This window comes from Schistocerca cancellata, chromosome 4 (genome assembly GCF_023864275.1).
Source record: "Schistocerca cancellata isolate TAMUIC-IGC-003103 chromosome 4, iqSchCanc2.1, whole genome shotgun sequence".
Taxonomy (NCBI): domain Eukaryota; kingdom Metazoa; phylum Arthropoda; class Insecta; order Orthoptera; family Acrididae; genus Schistocerca; species Schistocerca cancellata.
In genome coordinates, this window is record NC_064629.1 from 892,401,409 (window position 1) to 892,426,595 (window position 25,187).

Genomic DNA, 25,187 nt, shown 5'->3' on the forward strand with positions numbered 1-25,187 from the left:
CCATGACTACAGCATAGGTATAGTGAATATATACCTGATTCGTTGTGGTCTCTGTGCCACCACCTGGGTTTAAAATATTTCTTCTGCCTAGCTGATTCAGCATATGGCTCACCTGTTAGAAAATACAACACTGGTCAATGTAACTAAGCAGCTATCAGCAACATTTTGTAACTTGTGTAAACAAAGGAAAGGAAAACAATGCAATATCATAGCCATGGTTTGGCAGAAATGAACAGTACCTGGTGCAATTTAAATAAATTAGAATTATGAACACCAAATCATGACCATCATCATCATCATCATCATCATCATCATCATTGTTTACTACAGGGTGATTATAATTAAAGTTAAGCTTTCAAAATGCTGCAGAAATTACACCACTGGTCAGAATGACATCAAATTGCTATGGAATATTATTGGAGAAGAGGAAAAACATATAGCAAAAGAAAAAAATAGTGTGAAAATTGAGCAATAGATGGCACTGTATGCTACAATACGTCAATGAAAACACCTGTCGTATGTATGGCCCACTGAAGTTGGTAGTTGGTACAAACACGACGGGTACATGGTTTTTCCTCCTTTCGCATGTGCGATGTTCGCCTTGACTGTCTCAATGTAGGATCATGGCACACATTGCTCTGGAAACGTTCCAGATTCTGAAGGGTTTGAAAAAATGCATTGGTCCGATGACTGCCGTGGATCTGGTGGAGTCCAACATGGTAGAGGGAGGAAATGAATTGATTCGATGTCAGTGGAAGCAGTAGTTACAGCAGTGCAGGTGGAGATGATTGGTGGTGTACAAACGTGCAGTGAAAGGAGAATTGCCCAAACACTGGACATACAAATGAGCACGGTGCGTAATATCTTATGAAACAACCTTCTGTGCTATTCATTAGAAATTATCCATGTGCACGAGTTGCTTCCTGTTGACCAGCCAGCAAGAGAGACCTTTGCTGTAGAATTTCTTGATCACATGGAAATGGACAATGATAGGCTGTGGACGATTTTATGGACAGACAAAGCCCACTTCCATCCGACAGGATATGTGAATACACAGAATTGTCAAATATGGGCAACGGAAAATCCACACGCAAATCAACTAGTACCACTTCATTGTGAAAAGGTTACTGTGTGGTGAGGGTTTATGGCATGATTTACCATAGAGTCATATTTTTTTGAAGTGACAAGAGCTTCGTGTCCTGTTCCCTGAACCATCACTGGTAAGTGCTATGAGTGTCTATTGTGCAATGATGCCATTCCAGCTCTCCAAAAGTGTTGATGTGTGGATGGGATCATTTTTGTGCTTTATGGCACACCTCTGCATATTGCAAATCCAGTTAACCAGCAACTGAAGCACTATTACAGAAATGCTAGAATTATCAGTTACCATTGCCCTACAGCCTGTCCATCCCGATCATCTGATTTTCATCCATGTGACATCTAGCTGTGGTGCTATCTGAAAGATGATGAGTTCAGTGTTCTGATTGCAAACTTAGCCACACTGAAGGCATGCATTGTGGATTACATCCGGAATGTGATCCCCAGGAACACTTCCATCAGTTGTGGAACATGCTGTTTCTCAATTTGAACTTGTTGCAGGAAACGGTGGACAGCATTTTGAACATGTTTTGTACCAGACACACAGAAATTAATAATCCAATTTGATTTTGATTGATGCTTTCCATGCAGTTTTTGGCCTCAGGACAATTAAAAACCGATTTTCCCCATCTTATATGATATGACCTTGCCATGGTTGATGGTCTTACATAACTAACAGTATCACACCTGTAAGCCCATGCACACTGAGTAGTACAGTTTGTTTAACATAAAACACACACCTTAGGCATTTTTGTATGATTAATTTGTCATTTGTAGTAGAGCATCATTAAATTATGATGCTTACAGTGCCATCTATTGCTACATTTTGTAACTATTTATTTTTCTTCTGCCATATATTTTCCCCCTTCTCCAATAATATTCTGTTGCAATTTGATGGCATTCTGACCAGTGGTGTTATTTCTGCAGCAGTTTGATTATAATAATCCTGCATCATCACAATTACAAATACCCAGTGAAGTAGGTAACACTGTGGTATTCATTAAGATGAAGTAGTGCACAGGTTGATGAGGCTATAGACTCCTTGTTAGTGAGAAACTGCCTTTTGTCCATTTCTTCATGCACTGACAAAGACTACAACAACCATTTAATTCTACAGCGCCATCCTCTACACACCATGCCATCTGTCTCTAGGGTACAAGGGTTCAGGACAAAGTTTCGTATTCTGGTGAAAAAGTCTATAAAACATTATCAGTGGATATCAGGCAGGAAACTAAAGTAAAAGAATGTTGGATTAACCACTATTACTACAACTTATCATAACACTTGCCCTCAAGAATGTGATCTGTACAACTCAAATAATTGTGTTAGATTGATCTTGATGTTGTCAGTATAAGGAAAGCGGACAAGGGTCTGTGTAAAATTAGATAAATGCTTTGTTTGAATTATTAAATAGTAACGGGTCCTTAGTACTGTTAGGGGTAGAGAAAGAAGGGGGACGAGGGCATGGGGGGTGAACTAATCCAGAAGTAATTACCATAACTCCATAACTGTACATGTGAATAGATTAGGTCTAGTCATAGTCTGCTGTCAGTATATGTAACTACCAGCATTGGATCCATCAGTATGAAACACACATGTGTACTTGTAGGCTGCCACCTTTCCAGACTGCTGGCGACAAAATCACAGATATGCAAGGTAAACTGTTTAACTACAACCATTAGCAAACTGTATTTGCTGTCAACCACATCTATGACAGCTGCCACAGTCATACATGCCACCAGTCTTGCCACTGGAGGACCAAGAGGCACTGCAATTAGTGCTCTTCGGGCCATAGTGCAGGGGGTGATTGCCACTCCCTCAATCACGGCTCTCATTGCCCAGTGCTGTCATACACACAGACTTGTGTACAAGTCTTCACTCTGAGTGCTGTCCGTGTTCACCACACTACCTGCTGATGGAATATTTCTGAGGGAAGGTATTTAACAAACCCCCTTTCTCTCTCTCTCTCTCACTCTCTCTCTCTCTCTCCCTCTCTTCTCTCTCTTGCCATACATGGCAACCCTTGCGAGGAATATTTCTGAAGTTGAAGTGCTTTCAAATGAAGAGGCTAAATTTTATGCTTTTATTAACAAGAACTGTGAACTATACCCAATTAGCGAACTGTGGAAGGACTGTGTACATGTGAACTGTAAATGGCTAGAGAGCTGCATGAGAACTGTGATAAATAGATAACGAACTGTGTTTGAATAGTTATTGAGGTTTTGTTGAACTATAATAATTGATGACACTAAATAAAATTTTTTGTTGCTATGAAAGTGATGTTAGTGTAAACCGTGAATAGGAAGTGCTGAAGTGCTATGAGAATAAAAGTTAATGTTGTGTGCATGGTCAATGGGATTACATAGTAAATCATCACTTAAAGATTCATCATACTACAAAATGGTGCAGCGTGCATAGCAGCATGAGACATCCATGGACAACATGTGCAGTGACAACACATAGTGGTGAGTGCAGTTAACAGTATAGGGCACATCTGATGTGGGTTTCAGCACACAACAATGGTGGAATTGCAGCTAGGGGTGCAGCCAACAGCTGTGAGAATCAGCAATAATATGTCAAGGAAGAAAAGTAGAGTAAATTTTATGCTTGCACATAGCATTGTAAGATTTGTAATTGGAACACCAGTATTAGTAAAATATCTGGGTAAAAGAAGTGAAATGTAAACTTGGCAGTACAAAAAGAATTCATTCGCACAGCAGTATGGACGATTTGGCGGGTCAGATACAAATAAATGGAAGTGAAATCAGATATGGGTTTAATTTTATGTCAAATTCAGTCAAAAATAATTTTAGTAAAAACATAGATTTAGACTTTGGTGTTAAATCTAAAATAGAGAATTAAAAAAAACCAATGATCTCACTGAGAATTTCAATGGTAATGTAGAATTAATTAATCCTGAAGACAATAAAAATGTAGATTTAATGGCAAACAATGACAATGTAAACCCAGGATGTGTAGTACCTAGTCAGAATGAGGTGATTGATTGGAATGAGGGTATCAGAGAAAATGACTCTGACATCAACATTACTAATGAGCCAACAGATGATTTACACACATTAAGTTATCATACAGCATCAGCTGACACCTTATCAGTTCAGTATGATTATCAGTATATGAAGTCTACACTAAAATTAATTTTGCAAGAACAAAAAATAGAACAAAAGAAAACAGATAATGGATTAAAGGAAATTAATGTGGGAACAGCACAACTCAATACTAAGTTTGATTCACTGGAACAAAAAGTTATAAACCTTGAAGTGAAAACTGTAGGATGCTGCAAGAACCTAGATTATGAAACACAAAAATGGGGTAAGAAATTAGAAGTTTGTTAGTCAGAAATTAATATGTAGATTGACCACGAAATCAAGGATTTGCAGGATCAAAATGGAGTAACACAAACAACAATTAATGACGTTAGTAACATAAAGCAAGAGCAAAGCAAATCCATCAAAGCATGTAGTGAGAAACATAGACTATACAGTAATAATTTATAAAGTATCAAAATTGACCATGAAATACTTAGTTGTAATATTTCACAGGCAGAATCTTCTTGTAAAGGCAACACAAGTATGATTCAGGGAAAACAGGGAATAATACAGCAAAAAGCACTTTCTGAGATGCAATACAAAACAGAAAATGAAGGTAAACAAAAGTCCAAATTTGGTGTGAACAAGAAATTAAAAAAAACATATTGTTCATGTATGTGACATAGAAAATCACGCCAGTGTGTATAAATTGCATCATTTCTCTCGTAAGAGAACTATACACTCAGTAGCCTTCATTAGACAGTTTGAGGGTACCTTGCCAGAAAACACAGCAGAGCAACAAAAAAATCAAACTTGTGGTGAGTAGGTTTGAAGGAGAAGCAAAATCATGGGGAACAGGGGTCAGCAATATGTAAATCATATAAAGAATTTGTTGAAGCATTCTTGAATAAATACTGGTCTTGCAGCACACTAAACAGAGTGAGGGGTGAAGTAGTTGCACAAAAAAGGTTATGTGGTGAAAAAGGAGTAAGGTACTTCGGCTGGGAAGGGAAAATTGGTACAGCTGATTCATCAAAGTATACGGGGTGGATCTCAGGCCACACATGGTCAAATACCTGTTGTCATAGGTAGGAAAAGTAGGTCTTTTGTAGGATAAATCCAGACAACAGGTTCCCCTGCCTGTAAAGTATCTCCAGGACTTTAAAAAAATGCTGAAACTATCACTCACAAGACAGATTTTAACACCTCAAATTTCATATACAAAAGATGTCACAAAGAAAAACAAACCATTGGAAAGAGTAACATGGGGCATTTCACAGACTTTACAATCCTCCATCAAAACAAGCAATCAATAAAAAATGAAATACAACTAGTAGAAGTTGAGCTCCAATCTCTAAACTGCACAGTAATTTGTATTGTGGAGCACTGGTGTAGAGACACAGAAATCCAACATGTAGTATTATCACTGTATGAAAAGGCAAATTCTTAATGCAGAACTATCTCAAGGGGTGAAGGAGATGCATTTCTATCAGTAAAGAAACACAGTTCAAATCAAGACATGACCTCAGTACAGTAGTGTAAGACAAACTCTTTGAAATATCAGCTATTGAATTAACAGGGCTTGATATCACCAAAACATTGATCATTTTGTGTGTATATAGAACTCCCAGTGGTAGTGTGGACACTTTTTTCAATAAGTTAACAGAAGTTCTAGATAAATTCTCAAGTATAAAGGTCAACATAATTCTATGCGGGGACATCAACATCAACACTAATACCATAAATGAATCCAAAAGCACCTTCATAAACATGCTTGAAAGTTTTAGCTTCTCCCTATTGGTCAATAGTGCAACACGGGTTACGACGACAACTTAAACAGTAATTGACTATGTGGCCACAAATATGGAAAGGGAAAAATGTGATGTAGCTGTAAAAGATCTCTGACTATTAGATCATCTCAGTCAAATAACAACAGTAAAATCAGGCATCAAATCATTCCCTAAACTACAAACCTACAAACGACATCCATCAGAAATCAAAATAAAAGATCTTTCAAAAGAACTAGAAAAACAAAGCTGGGATGAAATTCTCTATATTCTCCACATTATTCAAATTCAACTTTGAAAAGGCATTTCCAAAAGTATGCATGTCTGTATCAGCATCTCACAAAAGCAGGTATTAAGAAGTCCTTCCAAACACTTAAGCACCTCAGTTCCATGAAAAAGATTCACAATGATGCAGAATTCTTAAATTTCTAACATAGATACAAAAATACCTATAGGAATATGCTGATTGCTGTAAAAAAGTCATTTAATGACAAAATAATGTACAGTGCAGAGAATAAAAGCAAACCAGTCTGGGATGTTATAAAAAAGTGAACGGGGAGAGGCAAACAATCGCAGAATAACATACTGTTAAGGGAGGGGGGTAAGGTAATAAATGATCCACAACTCTTAGCAAAATATGTAAACAAGCATTGTTCAAGTATTGCAGAGAAGTTACAGCAAAACTTCCCCAAAACAAATAAAACACCAGTAAATAATGTTGCACTATATACAATGATGTTACTTTAAACCACAGATAATGAAGTCAATAAAATTGTTCAAAAAATAAAAAATGAAAAGTCAGTAGTCTTAGATGAAGTACCAATGTGTGTACTGAAACAATACATTGGAACTATAAAAGGCCCCTTAACAAAAATAATAAATGAATCCCTTCACATCAGCGACATTTCCAGAGCCGTTAAAACACGCAAGAGTTGTACCTCTGCTTAATTACTGGCCCATTTCCCTGCTGCCAGCATTCTCAAAAATAATAGAAGCAATTATGAAAGACAGATAAATGAATTACCTGAATAAAAACAATCTTTTAAGCAAATCACAGTTTGGATTCCAAAGTGTCAAAAATACAGTCAGCCATAGTGGAATTCACAAAAGTTGTACTTGATGCTCTTGATAAAGATGAGTGTGTCACAGGCATATTTTTGGATCTTTCTAATGTGTTTAATACAGTCGACCACAAGATTGTATTAAATAAATTAGAAGCATTAGAAGTAAGAGGGGTAGCTAATGACTGGTTTCAGTCATACCTAACAGATAGGGTACAAAGAGTAGAGGTAACACATACTTCAAATAGATCTAAACAGTTACTGAAACTCTTATCAGAATCAAAATACATTAATACAGAGGTTCCGAAAGGTAGCATATTAGAACCAATTCTGTTCCTGATATACATCAATGACTTTTCCAGTAGTGTTACTCATGGTGAAAAAATTCTCTTCACTGATGACAGCAATATTATAGTCACTGAGAAAACAAGAGAACTCCTTGCCGAGAAAGCAAATGAAACTCTCAAGGAAGTTTATGATTGGTCAAGAAGCAATAAAGTGTCATTGAACATAAAGAAAACTAATGCCATGAACTTCAGTTTGAAGAGGAAAAATGACAATGTTAAATTAAATGTAGATGGCACCTCTATAGACTGTGTAACAAATGCAAAATTTCTAGCAATGCATACTGATTCTCAGTTGAAGTGGTGTGAACACACAAAGGTACTTGCAGACAGAATGTTATCAGCTTTTTATACCCTTAGAATCCTATCATCAGTGTGTAACATGCAGTGTCTTTTACTTACATAATATACATATGTACATTCAGTTCTTAGCTACGGCATTCTGTTTTTTAAGGAACAAATGCACAAAATATGAACACAATTTTCCAACTCCAGAAACGAACCATAAGGATAATAACCAAAATTACTTGTCAAGCTCATTGTAAAGATCTCTTCAAAACACTGGGTATTTTAAGTGCTCCATGTCAATAAATTTATCAGTCAGCTGTACACATCAAAAATAACATTGGTAATTACTGCATAAACAGCTCTGTCTATGGCCTTGCAACAAGAGATAGACTCAACATACATTTAGAAGAAAAAATAAACATTAAACTCAAAACAGCATTTTATACCAAGGAACAACACTGTACAATAAATTACTGAAAGAGATTAAAGAAATTGCAAAAATTCACTTATTTAAAAAGGCAGCTAAAAAGTACCAGTTATGCAATTCATTTTATATATTGAAGGTTTACTTAGATAAAAATGAGCAGGGGTCTTATAAAAAAAAGTTATACAAATAAACAATACAAATAATAATAATAATTAATAATAATAATAATTATTATTATTATTATTATTAGTAGTAGTAGTAGTAGTAGTAGTAGCAGTAGTAGTAGTATAATGATTATAAAACATGCAACATTCCACATAACACATTCACTTTATGTTTTTTTCCAAACCTTTTCCTTTCTACAAATCCTAACCCCCAAGCTATGCATAGCACAATCCTTAAACCTCTTCCTCTGTCTGAACTCAACATCTCACTCATTATGGAGAGATGTTGAATCAGACATCCAGGATAGCAAATGGGAAGTTGTGCTACAGAAAATGGCCCAGAGACACCCGGTGTGTGTGTGTGTGTGTAGCGAGTGAAGTGTTATGAAACAATGTGTGTATAGTGTGTGCTGTGACTGATAGTGAAATATGAGTGAACAGTGTGGCATTACATTATTAAATATTGTATTATATACCAGAAGTAAATCTAATGATTGCCTCTAACTAGAAGTCTGTAAATAAATGTGCATATGAATTAGCTTATTTTAAATTGATCTAAACTTTAAATACTTTGACATGTCCTACACCCTTGTAAAAAGAGATCTACAGAGGAATAAAACTGATACTACCACTACTTCTACTTCTACTACTACTACTACTACTACTACTAATAAGATCCCGTACTAATGTTCAATATCATCAAGATACCAATAAACACAGACTTGATAGTCACTTTCTCTCAGAGACTGCTATCAAGAAATGGTCAAAAGTATACTGCATTCGGCTATGGGAGACGAAGTTACCTGTTCACTTCTAAGAAGCATCTTATGGGGGTAGATTAGGTGGCTGCTTTTGAGAAAGTTGTGAATGAAGCACCTCATTCCATCACAGAAAAACCACCACAAAATTTTTTAGATGAAATATCAATCAATGACATGACATAATACACTCCTGGAAATTGAAATAAGAACACCGTGAATTCATTGTCCCAGGAAGGGGAAACTTTATTGACACATTCCTGGGGTCAGATACATCACATGATCACACTGACAGAACCACAGGCACATAGACACAGGCAACAGAGCATGCACAATGTCGGCACTAGTACAGTGTATATCCACCTTTCGCAGCAATGCAGGCTGCTATTCTCCCATGGAGACGATCGTAGAGATGCTGGATGTAGTCCTGTGGAACGGCTTGCCATGCCATTTCCACCTGGCGCCTCAGTTGGACCAGCGTTCGTGCTGGACGTGCAGGCCGCGTGAGACGACGCTTCATCCAGTCCCAAACATGCTCAATGGAGGACAGTTCCGGAGATCTTGCTGGCCAGGGTAGTTGACTTACACCTTCTAGAGCATGTCGGGTGGCACGGGATACATGCGGACGTGCATTGTCCTGTTGGAACAGCAAGTTCCCTTGCCGGTCTAGGAATGGTAGAACGATGGGTTTGATGACGGTTTGGCTGTACCGTGCACTATTCAGTGTCCCCTCGACGATCACCAGTGGTGTACGGCCAGTGTAGGAGATCGCTCCCCACACCGTGATGCCGGGTGTTGGCCCTGTGTGCCTCGGTCGTATGCAGTCCTGATTGTGGCGCTCACCTGCACGGCGCCAAACACGCATACGACCATCATTGGCACCAAGGCAGAAGCGACTCTCATCGCTGAAGATGACACGTCTCCATTCGTCCCTCCATTCACGCCTGTCGCGACACCACTGGAGGCGGGCTGCACGATGCTGGGGCGTGAGCGGAAGATGGCCTAACGGTGTGCGGGACCGTAGCCCAGCTTCATGGAGACGGTTGCGAATGGTCCTCGCCGATACCTCAGGAGCAACAGTGTCCCTAATTTGCTGGGAAGTGGCGGTGCGGTCCCCTACGGCACTGCGTAGGATCCTACGGTCTTGGCGTGCATCCGTGCGTCGCTGCGGTCCGGTCCCAGGTCGACGGGCACGTGCACCTTCCGCCGACCACTGGCGACAACATCGATGTACTGTGGAGACCTCACGACCCACGTGTTGAGCAATTCGGCGGTACGTCCACCCAGCCTCCCGCATGCCCACTATACGCCCTCGCTCAAAGTCCGTCAACTGCACATACGGTTCACGTCCACGCTGTCGCGGCATGCTACCAGTGTTAAAGACTGCGATGAAGCTCTGTATGCCATGGCAAACTGGCTGACACTGACGGCGGCGGTGCACAAATGCTGCGCAGCTAGCGCCATTCGACGGCCAACCCCGCGGTTCCTGGTGTGTCCGCTGTGCCGTGCGTGTGATCATTGCTTGTACAGCCCTCTCGCAGTGTCCGGAGCAAGTATGGTGGGTCTGACACACTGGTGTCAATGTGTTCTTTTTTCCATTTCCAGGAGTGTATTATGACTGCTAACCCTAAGGGGGCAATAAAGTTCTTTGTATTGATAGGTAATTGATGGTTACAAGGTGTCCAAGTTAACTGTCTCTTTCCTGCTGTTAGTTCTTCCCCTTCTTTCATTCAGAACTACACTCCTGGAAATTGAAATAAGAACACCATAAATTCATTGTCCCAGGAAGGGGAAACTTTATTGACACATTCCTGGGGTCAGATACATCACATGATCACACTGACAGAACCACAGGCACATAGACACAGGCAACAGAGCATGCACAATGTCGGCACTAGTACAGTGTATATCCACCTTTCGCAGCAATGCAGGCTGCTATTCTCCCATGGAGACGATCGTAGAGATGCTGGATGCAGTCCTGTGGAACGGCTTGCCATGCCATTTCCACCTGGCGCCTCAGTTGGACCAGCGTTCGTGCTGGACGTGCAGACCGCGTGAGACGACGCTTCATCCAGTCCCAAACATGCTCAATGGGGGACAGATCCGGAGATCTTGCTGGCCAGGGTAGTTGACTTACACCTTCTAGAGCACGTTGGGTGGCACGGGATACATGCAGACGTGCATTGTCCTGTTGGAACAGCAAGTTCCCTTGCCGGTCTAGGAATGGTAGAACGATGGGTTCAATGACGGTTTGGATGTACCGTACACTATTCAGTGTCCCCTCGACGATCACCAGTGGTTTACGGCCAGTGTAGGAGATCGCTCCCCACACCATGATGCCGGGTGTTGGCCCTGTGTGCCTCGGTCGTATGCAGTCCTGATTGTGGCGCTCACCTGCACGGCGCCAAACACGCATACGACCATCATTGGCACCAAGGCAGAAGCGACTCTCATCGCTGAAGATGACACGTCTCCATTCGTCCCTCCATTCACGCCTGTCGCGACACCACTGGAGGCGGGCTGCACGATGTTGGGGCGTGAGCAGAAGACGGCCTAACGGTGTGCGGGACCGTAGCCCAGCTTCATGGAGACGGTTGCGAATGGTCCTTGCCGATACCCCAGGAGCAACAGTGTCCCTAATTTGCTGGGAAGTGGCGGTGCAGTCCCCTACGGCACTGCGTAGGATCCTACGGTCTTGGCGTGCATCCGTGCGTCGCTACGGTCCGGTCCCAGGTCGACGGGCACGTGCACCTTCCGCCGACCACTGGAGACAACATCGATGTACTGTGGAGACCTCACGCCCCACGTGTTGAGCAATTCGGCGGTACGTCCACCCGGCCTCCCGCATGCCCACTATACGCCCTCGCTCAAAGTCCGTCAACTGCACATACGGTTCACGTCCACGCTGTCGCGGCATGCTACCAGTGTTAAAGACTGCGATGGAGCTCCGTATGCCACGGCAAACTGGCTGACACTGACGGCGGCGGTGCACAAATGCTGCGCAGCTAGCGCCATTCGACGGCCAACACCACGGTTCCTGGTGTGTCCGCTGTGCCGTGCGTGTGATCATTGCTTGTACAGCCCTCTCGCAGTGTCCGGAGCAAGTATGGTGGGTCTGACACACCGGTGTCAATGTGTTCTTTTTTCCATTTCCAGGAGTGTACATCTGTCCTCATTCTTCACTATTATGGTTAAGATGAGAATATTTCTTTGTACTGAATGCGAAAACAAATTAACCAAGCAGAATAAACATCTGTACAGGGTGGCAACCAGTCAAGGAATATTTTAGGGAATTGATTTTAAAAATTTTATTTAGAAGTCCCCAGTCAAATCTGTACAAGTTTTCTCCCACAGCAACTTCTGCTGTGCCTACGTGCCAAGTTGCCTGCTTTTCAGAACAAAGACAGTCTGTCCACTAAAAGCTGCTGATACGAGGCATCCTCACACTCTGCTGAAACTGCTAGTGAATTCACACCATCAGTTTCAGCCAATAGCATGCATGGGATACAGGCCAAGTGTAAGGATGCTGGAGCATTCTGCAGTGCAGAAATCAGTTGTCTCAGTCTGTTGTGACCCAGTTCGTGAGAAAAACCGACATCTTTCTTGGTAGGCAAGCCTCCGGCTCTGCGTTTGATAACCGGCCACCAACATAACTTAACATGAACCGCCTCCTCATCCACTGCCCATTTATTTAGTTGTTCGTCTTCATAGACTGGCCGAAACCTGGTAACTTCCTCCCAAGGCATACTCTTTGTATACTACACATTTGAATATATTCTATTTAGTTACCTAAATTCCTGTTCTGTCGTTTAACAGTGGCCCTGGATGCCCACTTGAAAGACCTGATCATTCAACCTCCTGTACATCATAGTCATAAGCTGTATGTAACAAATTACTTCCCTCTCCCTCCTCATGTACTTTGGTATCAGAAACATGATTCGTTCCCACCAATCGGTCCATAGGTCAGCTGTTTACTTTTTGTTCATGTTAGATATTGTGTGGACTTTGTTCATATTTGATATTGTGTGGTCAGTCAGAACTCATGGCTGTTATTCTGCTGTGAGCTGAGCCTGGGTGCTGCAGTGCATCGGATACAATGCCACACCAGATACTGCATCTGCACATACCAGTGTCTGGAGCAATGTGTACTGCCACCCTGTCGCAGCACACCGCTCCAAAATGTGCACACTGACTACACTGAGCTGCGTCTCGATGCACAAGTACATGTTGTGAGAATGGCGGCCCCATTTGACTGTCGCTTCCATTGAACTTGTTTACTGTAGTAAATTTCTTATACATGATTTTAAACTCTGTTGTTGTTGTTGAAGCATTTCATGTTTCGTTCAAGTGATGAGAAGTTTCTTAAGATATATTTTTGAGAGTTTTCTATTAATCTCCAGGGATGTGCAGATAGCACATTGTGTTTGATAACCACAGAGTCCCCAGCTGTTCATGACACTTTTTTCCATTCCATTTTCATGTCATGATCCATTCTTTCTCTCTCTCTCTCTCTCTCTCTCTCTCTGTAAGCATCATTTCTGTGCTCTCTGATGAAAGCAGGCTCCTATTCCTTGCTCCACAGATGTGAGCACCTTAAGGGCTCTATAGACCCTATGCCTCCAAACTGCACCTGCAAGGTTTCTGAAATCGTTGGCACACTAAATCTTTTTACATTGATGGGCATTTGTTTTTATTGAAAGACCAGGCACAGATGTAAAATCAGCGTCTACACCTCGTAAAAAATGTGACAAACCATAGCGTCTAATGATCCTGGTATTGTCTATCAGTTTACTATTGCTATTAGGCGACTTGAGACCCCAAATGCACACACAGTCACAATTATACAATGAGCACTTGTGTTGCCAAAGCTGATAGGATGCAGTGTGACATGCTGAATTGCGGAACGAAAGGATTGAACTTTTTCTGCCTTCTCTTTCTCTTGTTTCTGCATCTCTCTACTTTCTCTTTGCTGACCTTTTATTCCTTTTCTGTCCATGCCTTCTGTTTTTCATAAGTGGTAGTTTCTTGTCTGGTTAACTCAATGCATGGAGCAAAAATGTATTAAGTTATGTACCGTAACAAGAGTTCTAATGAATGATGATGAAGAATTGATCTGTTGTACCCCTGTAAGTTGATAAGAGAAGATATGATAACTTGTGGCTGTTATCTCCCAGAGGGTAATGAATTTTTGTTGATATGAGGAGATGTAAGACATTGTTTTATTTAGGTTACTTGTGAGTGGACAAGGGGTTCTGTCATTCATGAGATCAAAGGCAATTATGTATAGAGAAGAGTTCTTCTGCCAGCTGTTTCAAGTGATGTTATTTCTGTTGTACAGATAATGTTTTGTTGTGGAAGCAGAGGAGAATAAAATAAATGCTAATTATGTTACTAATTTTATGACAGAAGATGATTCAGTGATGTTAAATTGTCTCTTTTATGATGCCACACCAACAGCTCAGAGCAGAACCACTAACCATGATTCATTTTACCATGCAGTCAGCTTCCAGTTGAGATAATGTTTTCAGAGTTGTTTAAATTGCAGGTTATGTTACCAGTGAAGGCTTACCAAACAGAGACCACATGGTGCAAACCCATGGACTGCCACAGCTGTCGCCTAGTGATAAGCCAGCCACGTCCCAGCACACTACCACTTTTCTTACCCTTCTTCATCTTGTCTGTCATAATTAAGTCTAATTTTCATATTATGGTACGGTTTATAAGTAACAAACTGCATAGCTTTTGAGTGACAATGTACTGAGAGTATTATATAGAGTATAAATATTAATAGGTTGTCACATAGCAGTGGTACCAGTTGAGTCTAACAACAGATTGGGTTTCACTAGACATGACCTGCACCTCAAGAGCTATGGAAAGGGGAAGTTGGCAAAGCTTATAGGTGACAGTGTAGTGGATGGTGGCAGGATTACTCATGGAAGAATGCCTGTAGTTGTTGGTGTTAGAGCTGCACCTTTTTCTGATTTAAGTCAGCTCATAGGTATACCTGCTAAAAGGAAGTCCCTCTAACAAAGGAATCATCTTCAGAGAATCTCAGGTATCCAAGTAGAGAAGAATTAGCATATTTCATCACAATATAAGAGGTATTAAAGATAAAGTTAGTGAACTGCTTATATATGTTGACTCTGAAATTATTGATTTGTTGGAGCAAAACTTAAATAATTTGACAATTCTGAGGCTTCCTTTACCAGGATAAAGATTCGCTGGCTGTTCTTCAAGGAGTTCCTTGTGGGATGGGGCAGTAACTATGTACGTAAAAAACAGTATTCCATTTGAATCCGTAGATGTATCATGGCACTGCACTGAACAGGTATTTGAATGTTGTGCAGGGGCAGTTGAACTCAGTAAAACGTAACTTCTAATTGTTGTTTTTTATAGGTCTGATAACTCTGACTTCTGAGAATTTCTGGTCAAGCTTCAGGTGGTTTTTGATTCACTTTATATGAAGTACCAGAAATTAGTTATATGTGGTGACTTCAATATGAATTTTGTATATGATGGTGCAAGAAAAAGGATGTCTGTAGATCTCATAAATTCATATGATCTGATGCAGACTGTGGTCTTCCCAACCAGGGTGCAGGGGAACAGTACCACAGGCATACACATTATTTTTATTCATTTTTCTTTACTACATGGGCAAACATTACATATAATTACAAACCATGAAGGAAAGATACTCCAATGGTAAAAGAGTGTTTCTCAAACCTCGTTGAGGAACAAGAGTGGCAGGGTGTTTCTAATGCCTATTACATTGATGACAAATTTAACACTTTCCTTAACACATTTCTCATGCTATTTAAGAGCTGCTTTCAATTAGTGTGTTCTAAACATGGTATTAGAAGGAAGTAAAAGACAGCCTGGGTAGCTGACTAGTTGGATAAGGATATCATGTAGAACAAAGTGGGTTTTTACCAAAATGTTAGTAGTAGTCACAATCAAGCAACAGTAGCTCATTACAAACAGTATTGTAAGGTGTTTAAAATGTTATTAGGAAGACAAAGACTATGTGGTATGCAAACAGAATGGCTAATTCACAGGATAAAATTAAAACCATATGGTCAGTTGGGAAGGAAGTGTCTGGTCAGCAGTACAAGATTGACAGTTTAAACTCAGTTTTTTGTAAACATATTTTTGTTACTGGTAAGTCAGATATATGTACAGTGTTTAACAATCATTTTCTGACCACTGCTGGTGAATTTAAAAAAAAAAAAAAAAAAAACATCTACAGGGAATCATATTACACTCTCAGAAAATGCCTTTCTGAGACTAATGTCTGAAATACTGTTCTGTGATTTTGATAAGGAGGAGATTAGGTCAATAATTAAATCACCAAAGACTAAGGACATTCATGGATATGATAGAATGCCTGGCAGAATATTAAAGTGCTGTGCTGCACATGTTAGCCCTGCACTTAGCCATATTTGTAATTTTTCCTTTAAGAATGGTCAGTTTCCTGAATGACTGCAGTTCTCGGTAGTAAAGCCGCTTTATAAAAAGGGAGAAAGGGATAATGTAAACAATTTTAGACCTATTTCTATGCCATCAGTGTTTGCTTAGGTTATTGAAAAGGTTGTGTATGTAACTATAATTTATCATTTTATACCACATAATTTGCTATTAAATGTACAGTTTGGCTTTATAAGTGATTCACAATTGAAAATGCTGTATTCTCTTTTCTCTGTGAGGTACTGGACAGATTAAACAAAAGATTTCAAAAGCTAGGCATATTTTTTTATTTAACTAAGGCGGTTGATTGTGTTGATTGCAACATATTGCTCCAGAAGTGGGACCATTACGGAATACGGAGAGTAGCTCACAATTGGTTCACATCTTGCTTTAGTAACAGAGAGAAAAATGCCTTTATTCACAGTGTTGAAAATGGCTGTGATGTGGGGCATAGTAAAATGGTGGGTGCCCCAGGGATCAGTGTTGGGGCCACTTCTGATCCTTATTTACACAAATAATATGCCCTTTAGTATTACAGGGAATTCTAAAATATTTCTGTTTGCTGATGACACTAGCTTTGTAGTAAAGGATGCTGTGTCCAACAATGGCTCGATTTCAAATAGTGCAGTTCATGACATCAGTTCATGGTTTGTAGAAAATAAAGTAACCCTAAATCACAGTAAGACTCAATTTTTACAGCTTCTAACACACAATCCAACAAAAACTAACGTTTTAATTTCACATACTGGGCATATGATTAGTGAAATTGAACAGTTCAGATTGCTAGGTGTTCAGATACATAGTAAACTGTCATGGAAATCCCATTTTCACGATCTTTTTCCAAGGCTTAATGATGCCATTTTTACTTTCTGAGCGGTATCTGAAATAAGGATCATTCAACATGAAAATTAGTCTAGTTTGATAATTTTCATTTGTTGGTGTCATATGGTATTATATTTTGTGGTAACTCTTCCCATTCTCAAAGGATATTTTTGGCTCAGAAATGAATAGTTTGGTCAATAAGTGGTGTAAGTTCGCGAAACTCTTGTTGACCCATGTTCACTAGTCTGGCACTTCTGACATTGGCGTCTGATTGCTGTCAGGTTACTCCCAAGAAATAGCAGCTTTCAATCATTTAATACTAGGAAGAAATACAATCTGCATTTGGATTGCACTTCCTTAGCTTGCGCAGAAAGGTGTGCAGTATACTGCTGCATCCATTTTCAATAAGCTACCACAAGAATTCAAAAATCTTGGTAGTAATCCACACCCTTTCAAATCGAAATTGATGAGTTTTTCCATGGGTCACTCCTTCTATTCTGTCAAGAAGTTGCTTGAAAAATTAAACTGGTTCCTATTTTAAATTGTTGACTGCGTTTACTCAAACTTATGGCTTGACTTTTTGGGTTCATAAGTATTTTATTTCATCTGTTATTACTTTTCTGTTGTAATTTAATGTACTGACACATTCCATGACCTTGGAGATTTGCTCCTCAATTTGGTCCTATGGAACTAGATGTATAAATAAATAAACAAGAGACCATTAATAATTTTTGAGGATGGCCCAGGTGTACTCCTATTTGTATTATGTAGGAAGTTTATGTATTTCTAAAGAGTGTTAGGTGTTTAAAGGTACTGTCTATCATCTACTGTATAGATCTTTGTCATGTGGAGAATTTAACTACTTTTGTTGTTCACCTTTGTTGTAGAATTTTGGTATTATACTATATTTCACTTGTAGATCTCTTTTATTGACAAGATTTTTGTTTTTTCTTTTAAATGAATGTATCAAGTTTACCATACTACAGTTTTTCTAAAATGCTACTTATTACAAGTATGCTTCATTGAATGTTTCGTTTTGTTATCAAATCTAGAATGTGGAGACCCTCTTTGCAGTGTCTATTTTACTTATTTTTTATTGTTCAAAGGACAATTATACTTCAAATCTTCAACTGATATTCCATTGCTCTGCAGATGACCTTAGTCCACTGTCAGTTCAAAAGCATTTATTTCCCTGTGTTCTTTCCAGATGTCACAAAGAATTGAAAACAATTTCACTTTTTAATTCTTACATCCATTGAACTGACTGTTTTCCTTCAGTCTCTCTTTACAAATCTTTCCTGTCCTGTGTCCACAGAAATCAACATTTACTTTTTCCTTACCTATGTGTTTTACCCAGCATATAAAGTCCTGCAGTACTCTATCACAATCTCCAACAATTACGTATTAAAATTTCTGTTGGCTTGAGGTGACTCTGTTGTACATTTTATGCAGACAACTAATTCCTAAAACCACTGGCCAGTGTTTTCTGAATTTTGTGTTTGCTGAAATTCAACACAGAGATGCACTCTGCCCCATATTTCTGTTTTAAATTTAAAACAAGTACAGTACTAATAATCTGAAATAACCCGCTATATTTTTTATCATACAAACATTTAGATCACTTCAGTACAAATCTGGTGTCTCTCTGTGTGGATTATTACCGGAGTTTGATTTTCTGTTAGCGAGCACTGTCTTTCTCTATTTTTATGCATACTTAGTGTTATACTGCTGGTACACACCACCAGCTATACTTCAAAGAACATTTGCTTCTAGATAGCCACCTCCCCCTCACCCTTCTCACTCTTCCTGCTCCTTTGCACCTTCCTCTCTGCTGTTTCCCCTCCCACAAGACATGCGTTGCACAGCAGACAATACCCCACTCCATCACCCTAATAGAGAGAAGTGCCATTAAATTTTGTCAAAGCCACACACACACACACACACACACACATAGCTCTCACCTGCCGGATAACCAACATATTCCTCTCCTATCAGTCAGAAGTTTGTTTAGGAACAATGCGTGTGATTCTGTCACACAGAACCACATTCTAGCTGTGAACCTTTTCATATTTTATTAACTGATTATAAACTCACTGCAGTCATTCCCTTCCTCATGTGAAGTGTTACAGATGGATGAGGATAGGGAATTATTTTTATTAGAGTTTGCCTTTTGTTTCTCCATGCCCATAAAGTTGTTTTACTAGCTTATTTTATGCCATCTGACAGTCCCATGATAATCTGAAAACAGTAAACTCTAAGATCAGTGGACAAGACAGATAGTTTTTCCACAACTTTGTCATTTCAGAGGAAAAAATATGGTTGTAACCAATCCTCATTTTCTACTGACAATCAAACAAGTGCTGTTCTGGTCCTTTCCTTCAGTTTTTCTAGTTGTAATTTTAATTACAGAGAACAGTTTGTTGATAATTGTTGTTTGTAAAACACTGCAGTTGAGTGACACTACTGGGAAAAATATTAAACCTATGTGTTACTCTGAGCATTATATCTTGTACTCTCCTTTGTATTTTGTATTTTTATGCACTTCTAATGGATATTAACGATTTATGAAAGATCTGGTCCCTCAAGTACTTTTGCCGTATGTTCTTTTTATAAATGTTATGAATGATTTGACACACATTGATGATATTGTTTTGTGCTTCTTGTAATTAGATAAGTATTTAAAACACTATGTGGTTTCTACAATTAATGAGTGTAAGTCAAAACTGTGTTATGACTACGAAACCCTTAGACAATGTTCACTCACCCCACAAATATTTAAGGTCATACCAGATCCTCATTTGGCAGCTGGACAATAGTGTGTTCTATGTTGAGCACTAACTTATGAGAAATTTTTATTATAGCTACCCATTTTGAGACCTATATTATTAGTCAGACAAACAAGTCACCCTTCAGAAGACTACTTGGTCACATTTCAACCTTGTTAATTATCATTTGTCTCAGTTTTAACTAATTAATTCAATTGTAAAACTAAGTGATATACGTACACACTACTATTCCATGAGGTACTTTTAAATGGTTTTTAAATGAATAGGTATATATATTTCCTTTTGCTTTTCTGAGATTTTCACTATGATGTGGCTGCTTTAGCCATTTCCTATCATGTATCCAAGTTAAGGCAGTCATAACTCCTTAGATGGTCTGGGTAGTTTATGCTACAATTTTTTCCAATCGAAACTACTGTGGAATTCTAATCTAGGTGTAATACTGGGTGATCAAAAAGTCAGTATAAATTTGAAAACTGAATAAATCACAGAATAATGTAGATAGAGAGGTACAAATTGACACACATGCTTGGAATGACATGGGGCTTTATTAGAACCAAAAAAATATGCATGTTCAAAAAATGTCCGACAGACGGCGCTTCATCTGATCACAATAGCAATAATTAGAATAACAAAGTAAGACAAAGCAAAGATGATGTTCCTTACAGGAAATGCTCAATATGTCCACCATCATTCCTCAACAATTGCTGCAGTCAAGGAATAATGTTGTGAACAGCACTGTAAAGCATGTCCGCAGTTATGGTGAGGCATTGGCATCGGATGCTGTCTTTCAGCATTCCTAGAGATGTCGGTCGATCTCCATACACTTGCAACTTCAGGTAACCCCAAAGCCAATGATCCCACAGACTGAGGTCTGGGTACCTGGGAGGCCAAGCATGTCGAAAGTGTCGACTAAGCACACGATCATCACCACATGATGCACGCAAGAAATCTTTCACGCGTCTAGCAATATGGGGTGGAGCGCCATCCTGCATAAACATTGTACATTCCAGCAGGTGTTTATCAGCCAGACTGTACATGATGCGATTCTGTAACATATCGGCATACCCCTCACTCGTCACGGTAGCAGTTACAAAACCAGACTCAACGCATTTCCATCTGTGGGACATTTTGTGAACTTTTTTTTTTCTAATAAAACCCCCATGTCATTCCAAGCATGTGTGTCAATTTGTACCTCTCTATCTATATTATTCCATGATTTATTCAGTTTTCAAATCTCTCTCTCTCTCTCTCTCTCTCTCTCTCTCTCTCTCTCTCTCTCTCTCTCTCCCTGTATGCCTAAGTATGCCACAGTTCACAATCTTCTGAAGAACTGTTACTCTATGAGGTGATATAAGGTAATGTAAATTGAGTAGGTAGAATGTTATTAGAAATTCATTCGTTTTGATGTGCAGCCTTTGCTATCACCTAATTTCACCCATATCTCCAGGATTTTGTTGGTATAAAACAAGGCTTTGTACTTCTCTATTGTAACATGAGTTAATATAGATATGGTTTGGGTTATACAAGTTTTATGGTACACTATCTCTATGACTTAGTAAGTGACACCTCCATTTACTGAAATGTGTTAATGTTTTGTAGCCTGAGCAACTTTGTGCAACTACTAGCCATAAAAATAGTCAGACGACATAACAAGTTTTTACTTAGGTTATTACCCTTTTTCAGATGCACTTAGTCCAGTTCTAACCCATACCACATGTTAATGTTCTGCAGTAAGCTGATTTATTATGTTTTTTACCCAAATACTTTGATTATAACAGAATTAAGTATTCTGTCATATTATTGTTGCATTTAATATTTTGGAATTAGTTCAACTATGTAGAGATGAGATTAATATTTTCCAGACAATACAAACAACTACACAATCTGGAGGGGGGGAGGGGACTGTGAACCATTAACAGATCAGTGCTGATCCAGTTTGGGCAGCATCTGCTTTCTATCATGATGAGTTTACTACTGAAACACTAAATTAATAGTAGATTTTTTTTCTCTTCAACCTTACAGAAACCATGATAGTTCATTCCTCCTTTGTTAAGCTTTCTGGAATGATTTTAACTTCGTATATTTTAAGAACTGATAATCTGGACGATGATGATTTCATTTCTTACAGGAGATATTGAATTGCTGCTCAAAATATGAACAGTTAATATTTTACTGTTTTCTTAATTCACTAAATTCGATAAACTTGACTACATCTAATTCCCCTGCCACTTACACTAAATGAAAACAATTGTAACAGGACCCTCTCACAGCATTAAGGCTCCCACTAGAGCAAACCGTCTTTCCAGCAGTGACTGACATCCTTTTGTAAACAATGTGAGTCACCACTCCTCTGGAAGGGGTAAGCAATGTACAGCTAGCAGGCATCTCTTGTCTTTTTTATGTGCCTATCAGTGACTCAGCACGTAAATTATTTGGTGAGTTAATTCCTTTACTTATTAAATTATTCATAATGTTATTACTAGAGCTCATATTTTCATGCACTATCAAATCGTAAAACATGCATACATTCATGCAATGTCATATCATTAAATATGCATAATAAAGATAAAGAATTAAAATATGTCACAGAAAATAATGTTTCTAAGTCACAAGGAGTGACAGATGCATAGTTAGGTGAAGATATTTTGGACAAAGTCTGATCAAGTTGTTAGTTTTTTTTACACTTTTGCTACAAAATATTATTTGTCTTCTTTGTAAACTCAGAATCAGGATATGATCTGATAACTTTGCAATCTTAAAATCAGCAAAACGCACTTATCCACAGGATGATTGCAAAGATTTTTAACCTTTTCAACAAGGGTCTCGGATTCCGCCTCTGGCTCGCAACATTGGTATTTCCAAAGGAAAATGCACAAAATTTGATTTCATGTATATGTGGTCTTGCCTCATATCTGTTTCCTTGAATATCACTATCGTGTCTCTAATGCATACTGCGTTAGTGACCTCAAAAACCTACAGCCCAAAAATGAAGCAAAAAACCTACACTGCAGTACCTTAAGGGGCTCCGGAACGCCCTATACTTGCAATGTTAAAATAACGCTTATAAATTACATCTTTCCTCACAAAGTATTTGAGGTAGGAAGTTGAACTTTTTACAGATTATTTATTGGAATATGGGCTACAACTTAACACAGGGATTTTACAAAATTTTAGTTCAGTTATTAAAGATAATTTTTTTTCAATTGTAATGAAAATTCACAACATTTTTTTGCAATTTTTTATTTATATATTCAAAAATATACAGTTTTTTGGAAAAAGGCTGTGTTAAATTATGCAGCAGGTACTGTGTAACATTTACTGAAAGTTTGAAACAAATATGTTTGGAAGATCCTTAGAAAACATGTAATTAGTATGAGAAAATAAAAGTTTTGGGAATCGAGCGACAAAGATTGGATTAACTTTTTAGTGCATTCCAGGTCCATAGGATGGATTATCTTCATCCTCTGAAAACTCCTCCTCCAGCTTCCTCTTGTTCCTCCTCCTGTTTACTCTTGCTTGTATTTCTAGACTCTTTACAGCCCTGTCTGCAGCCAGAAGGCATTCCTTGTCTAAAGCAAGCATGTTAGAATGTTATTATTTACAGTAATAACACATACCTTTGGCTTTCCAACATTTCTCCTTTTCTTAAAAGCCTTCAGAGGATTTCTAATAACTTTACTTTTACTCATTATTATACTTCATCAAAACAGAGACTCAAGAAACAGAATTAATTACGAATATTTTCGAGATAACGACAGAGTAAATAAACATGAAACAATCGACAATCACACCAGCGATATATATTGAACCATCACAGGTTAGCCACAACACATACTTTATCTCACATCACTAAAATGTACTTGATGAACACGGACGTTAATAATAACACCATTTGACAGCAGTTTAACAGCGCCACAGTGGGTCACGCCCATGTAGAACACATTTCAAAAAAAATTTAAAAATAGTTGTAGTCTTCGGAATTGAATAAATTATATATCTATTAAAAGGTAATAGTCTGCAGATTCAGAAAACGCAAAAAAGTAAAAAAGTAAAAATTGAACTTTTCATGATTTTGAGCCTTTCCGGAGCCCCTTAAGGCTTTTCAGTAGAATGAAGCAAAGAGATGTCAACTTCAATAGATCTGTAGGAATTCAATGTCTCACACTAACAACGTAATCAAAATTAGCACAGTAAAAGATGGCAGCATTAATCCTATGAAGTTCACAAACTGCAACAAATTTGCAGAATTGCCTATGTTCTGCATCTTGGTGTAATTCATATGAATAAATCAATAAAAGATGGTGTCATGCACATTATTTCAAAAAAAGGTCAAAAATGCATTACAAGTGCCCCAATTCATACCACCTTCAAAATATACATTTACCCAGCAAATGGCCACACATGCAAAAATTTATGCAACTTGTGTTTACACGGTAATCTGGACTCTAGTTATACACCTGCCTCGGAAAGTGAATAACTCTCACAGACTCATAATAGTTTGAAATAAAATCATTTCAATAACCAGGAACTGTCACACGCGTGCTTTGTAGTTATAGAATTAATTAATGCTGATTCCCGAACTTCACATTCATTTCTTCCTAACAATTCCATTATGACAAAAATCAAACAATCCCATTAAGAAGTATAACTAATATTTGACTGAATCTGAGAAAAATTATAGCTGCACACTATACAAAGCACAGTTCACATCATTACCCTGTCAATATTTATAGAAATCACTTAAGTGAAAAACTAACTGCGACCATGACTACAGCATAGGTATAGTGACTATATACCTGATTCATTGTGGTCTCGGTGCCACCAGCTGGGTTTAAAATATTTCTTCTGTCTAGCTGATTCAGCATATGGTTCACCTGTTACAAAATACAACACTGGTCAATGTAACTAAGCAGCTATCAGGAACATTTTGTAACTTTTGTAAACAAACGAAAGGAAAAAAATGCAATATCAGAGTCATGTGACTGGCATAAATGAACACTACATGGTGCAATTTATATAAATTAGGATTATGAACACCAAATCATGACCATCATCATCATCATCATCATCATCTACTACAGGGTGATTATAATTAGAGTTAAGCTTGCAAAACGCTGTAGAAATTGCACCACTGGTATGAA

At 38.6% G+C, this 25,187-nt stretch overlaps 1 protein-coding gene across 1 annotated transcript in view; it reads right to left on the bottom strand.

Annotated features, from left to right (window-relative positions):
• The window catches only part of LOC126185053 (uncharacterized), a 904,507-nt gene that overhangs the window by 377,095 nt on the left and 502,225 nt on the right, over positions 1-25,187 (bottom strand). Inside the window, exons 17-18 of the mRNA XM_049927811.1 lie at positions 24,843-24,920; positions 35-112 (exon numbers count right to left, since the gene is read on the bottom strand). Coding sequence (XP_049783768.1) covers positions 35-112; positions 24,843-24,920 — 156 coding nt within the window. The remainder of the gene's footprint in view (positions 1-34; positions 113-24,842; positions 24,921-25,187) is intronic.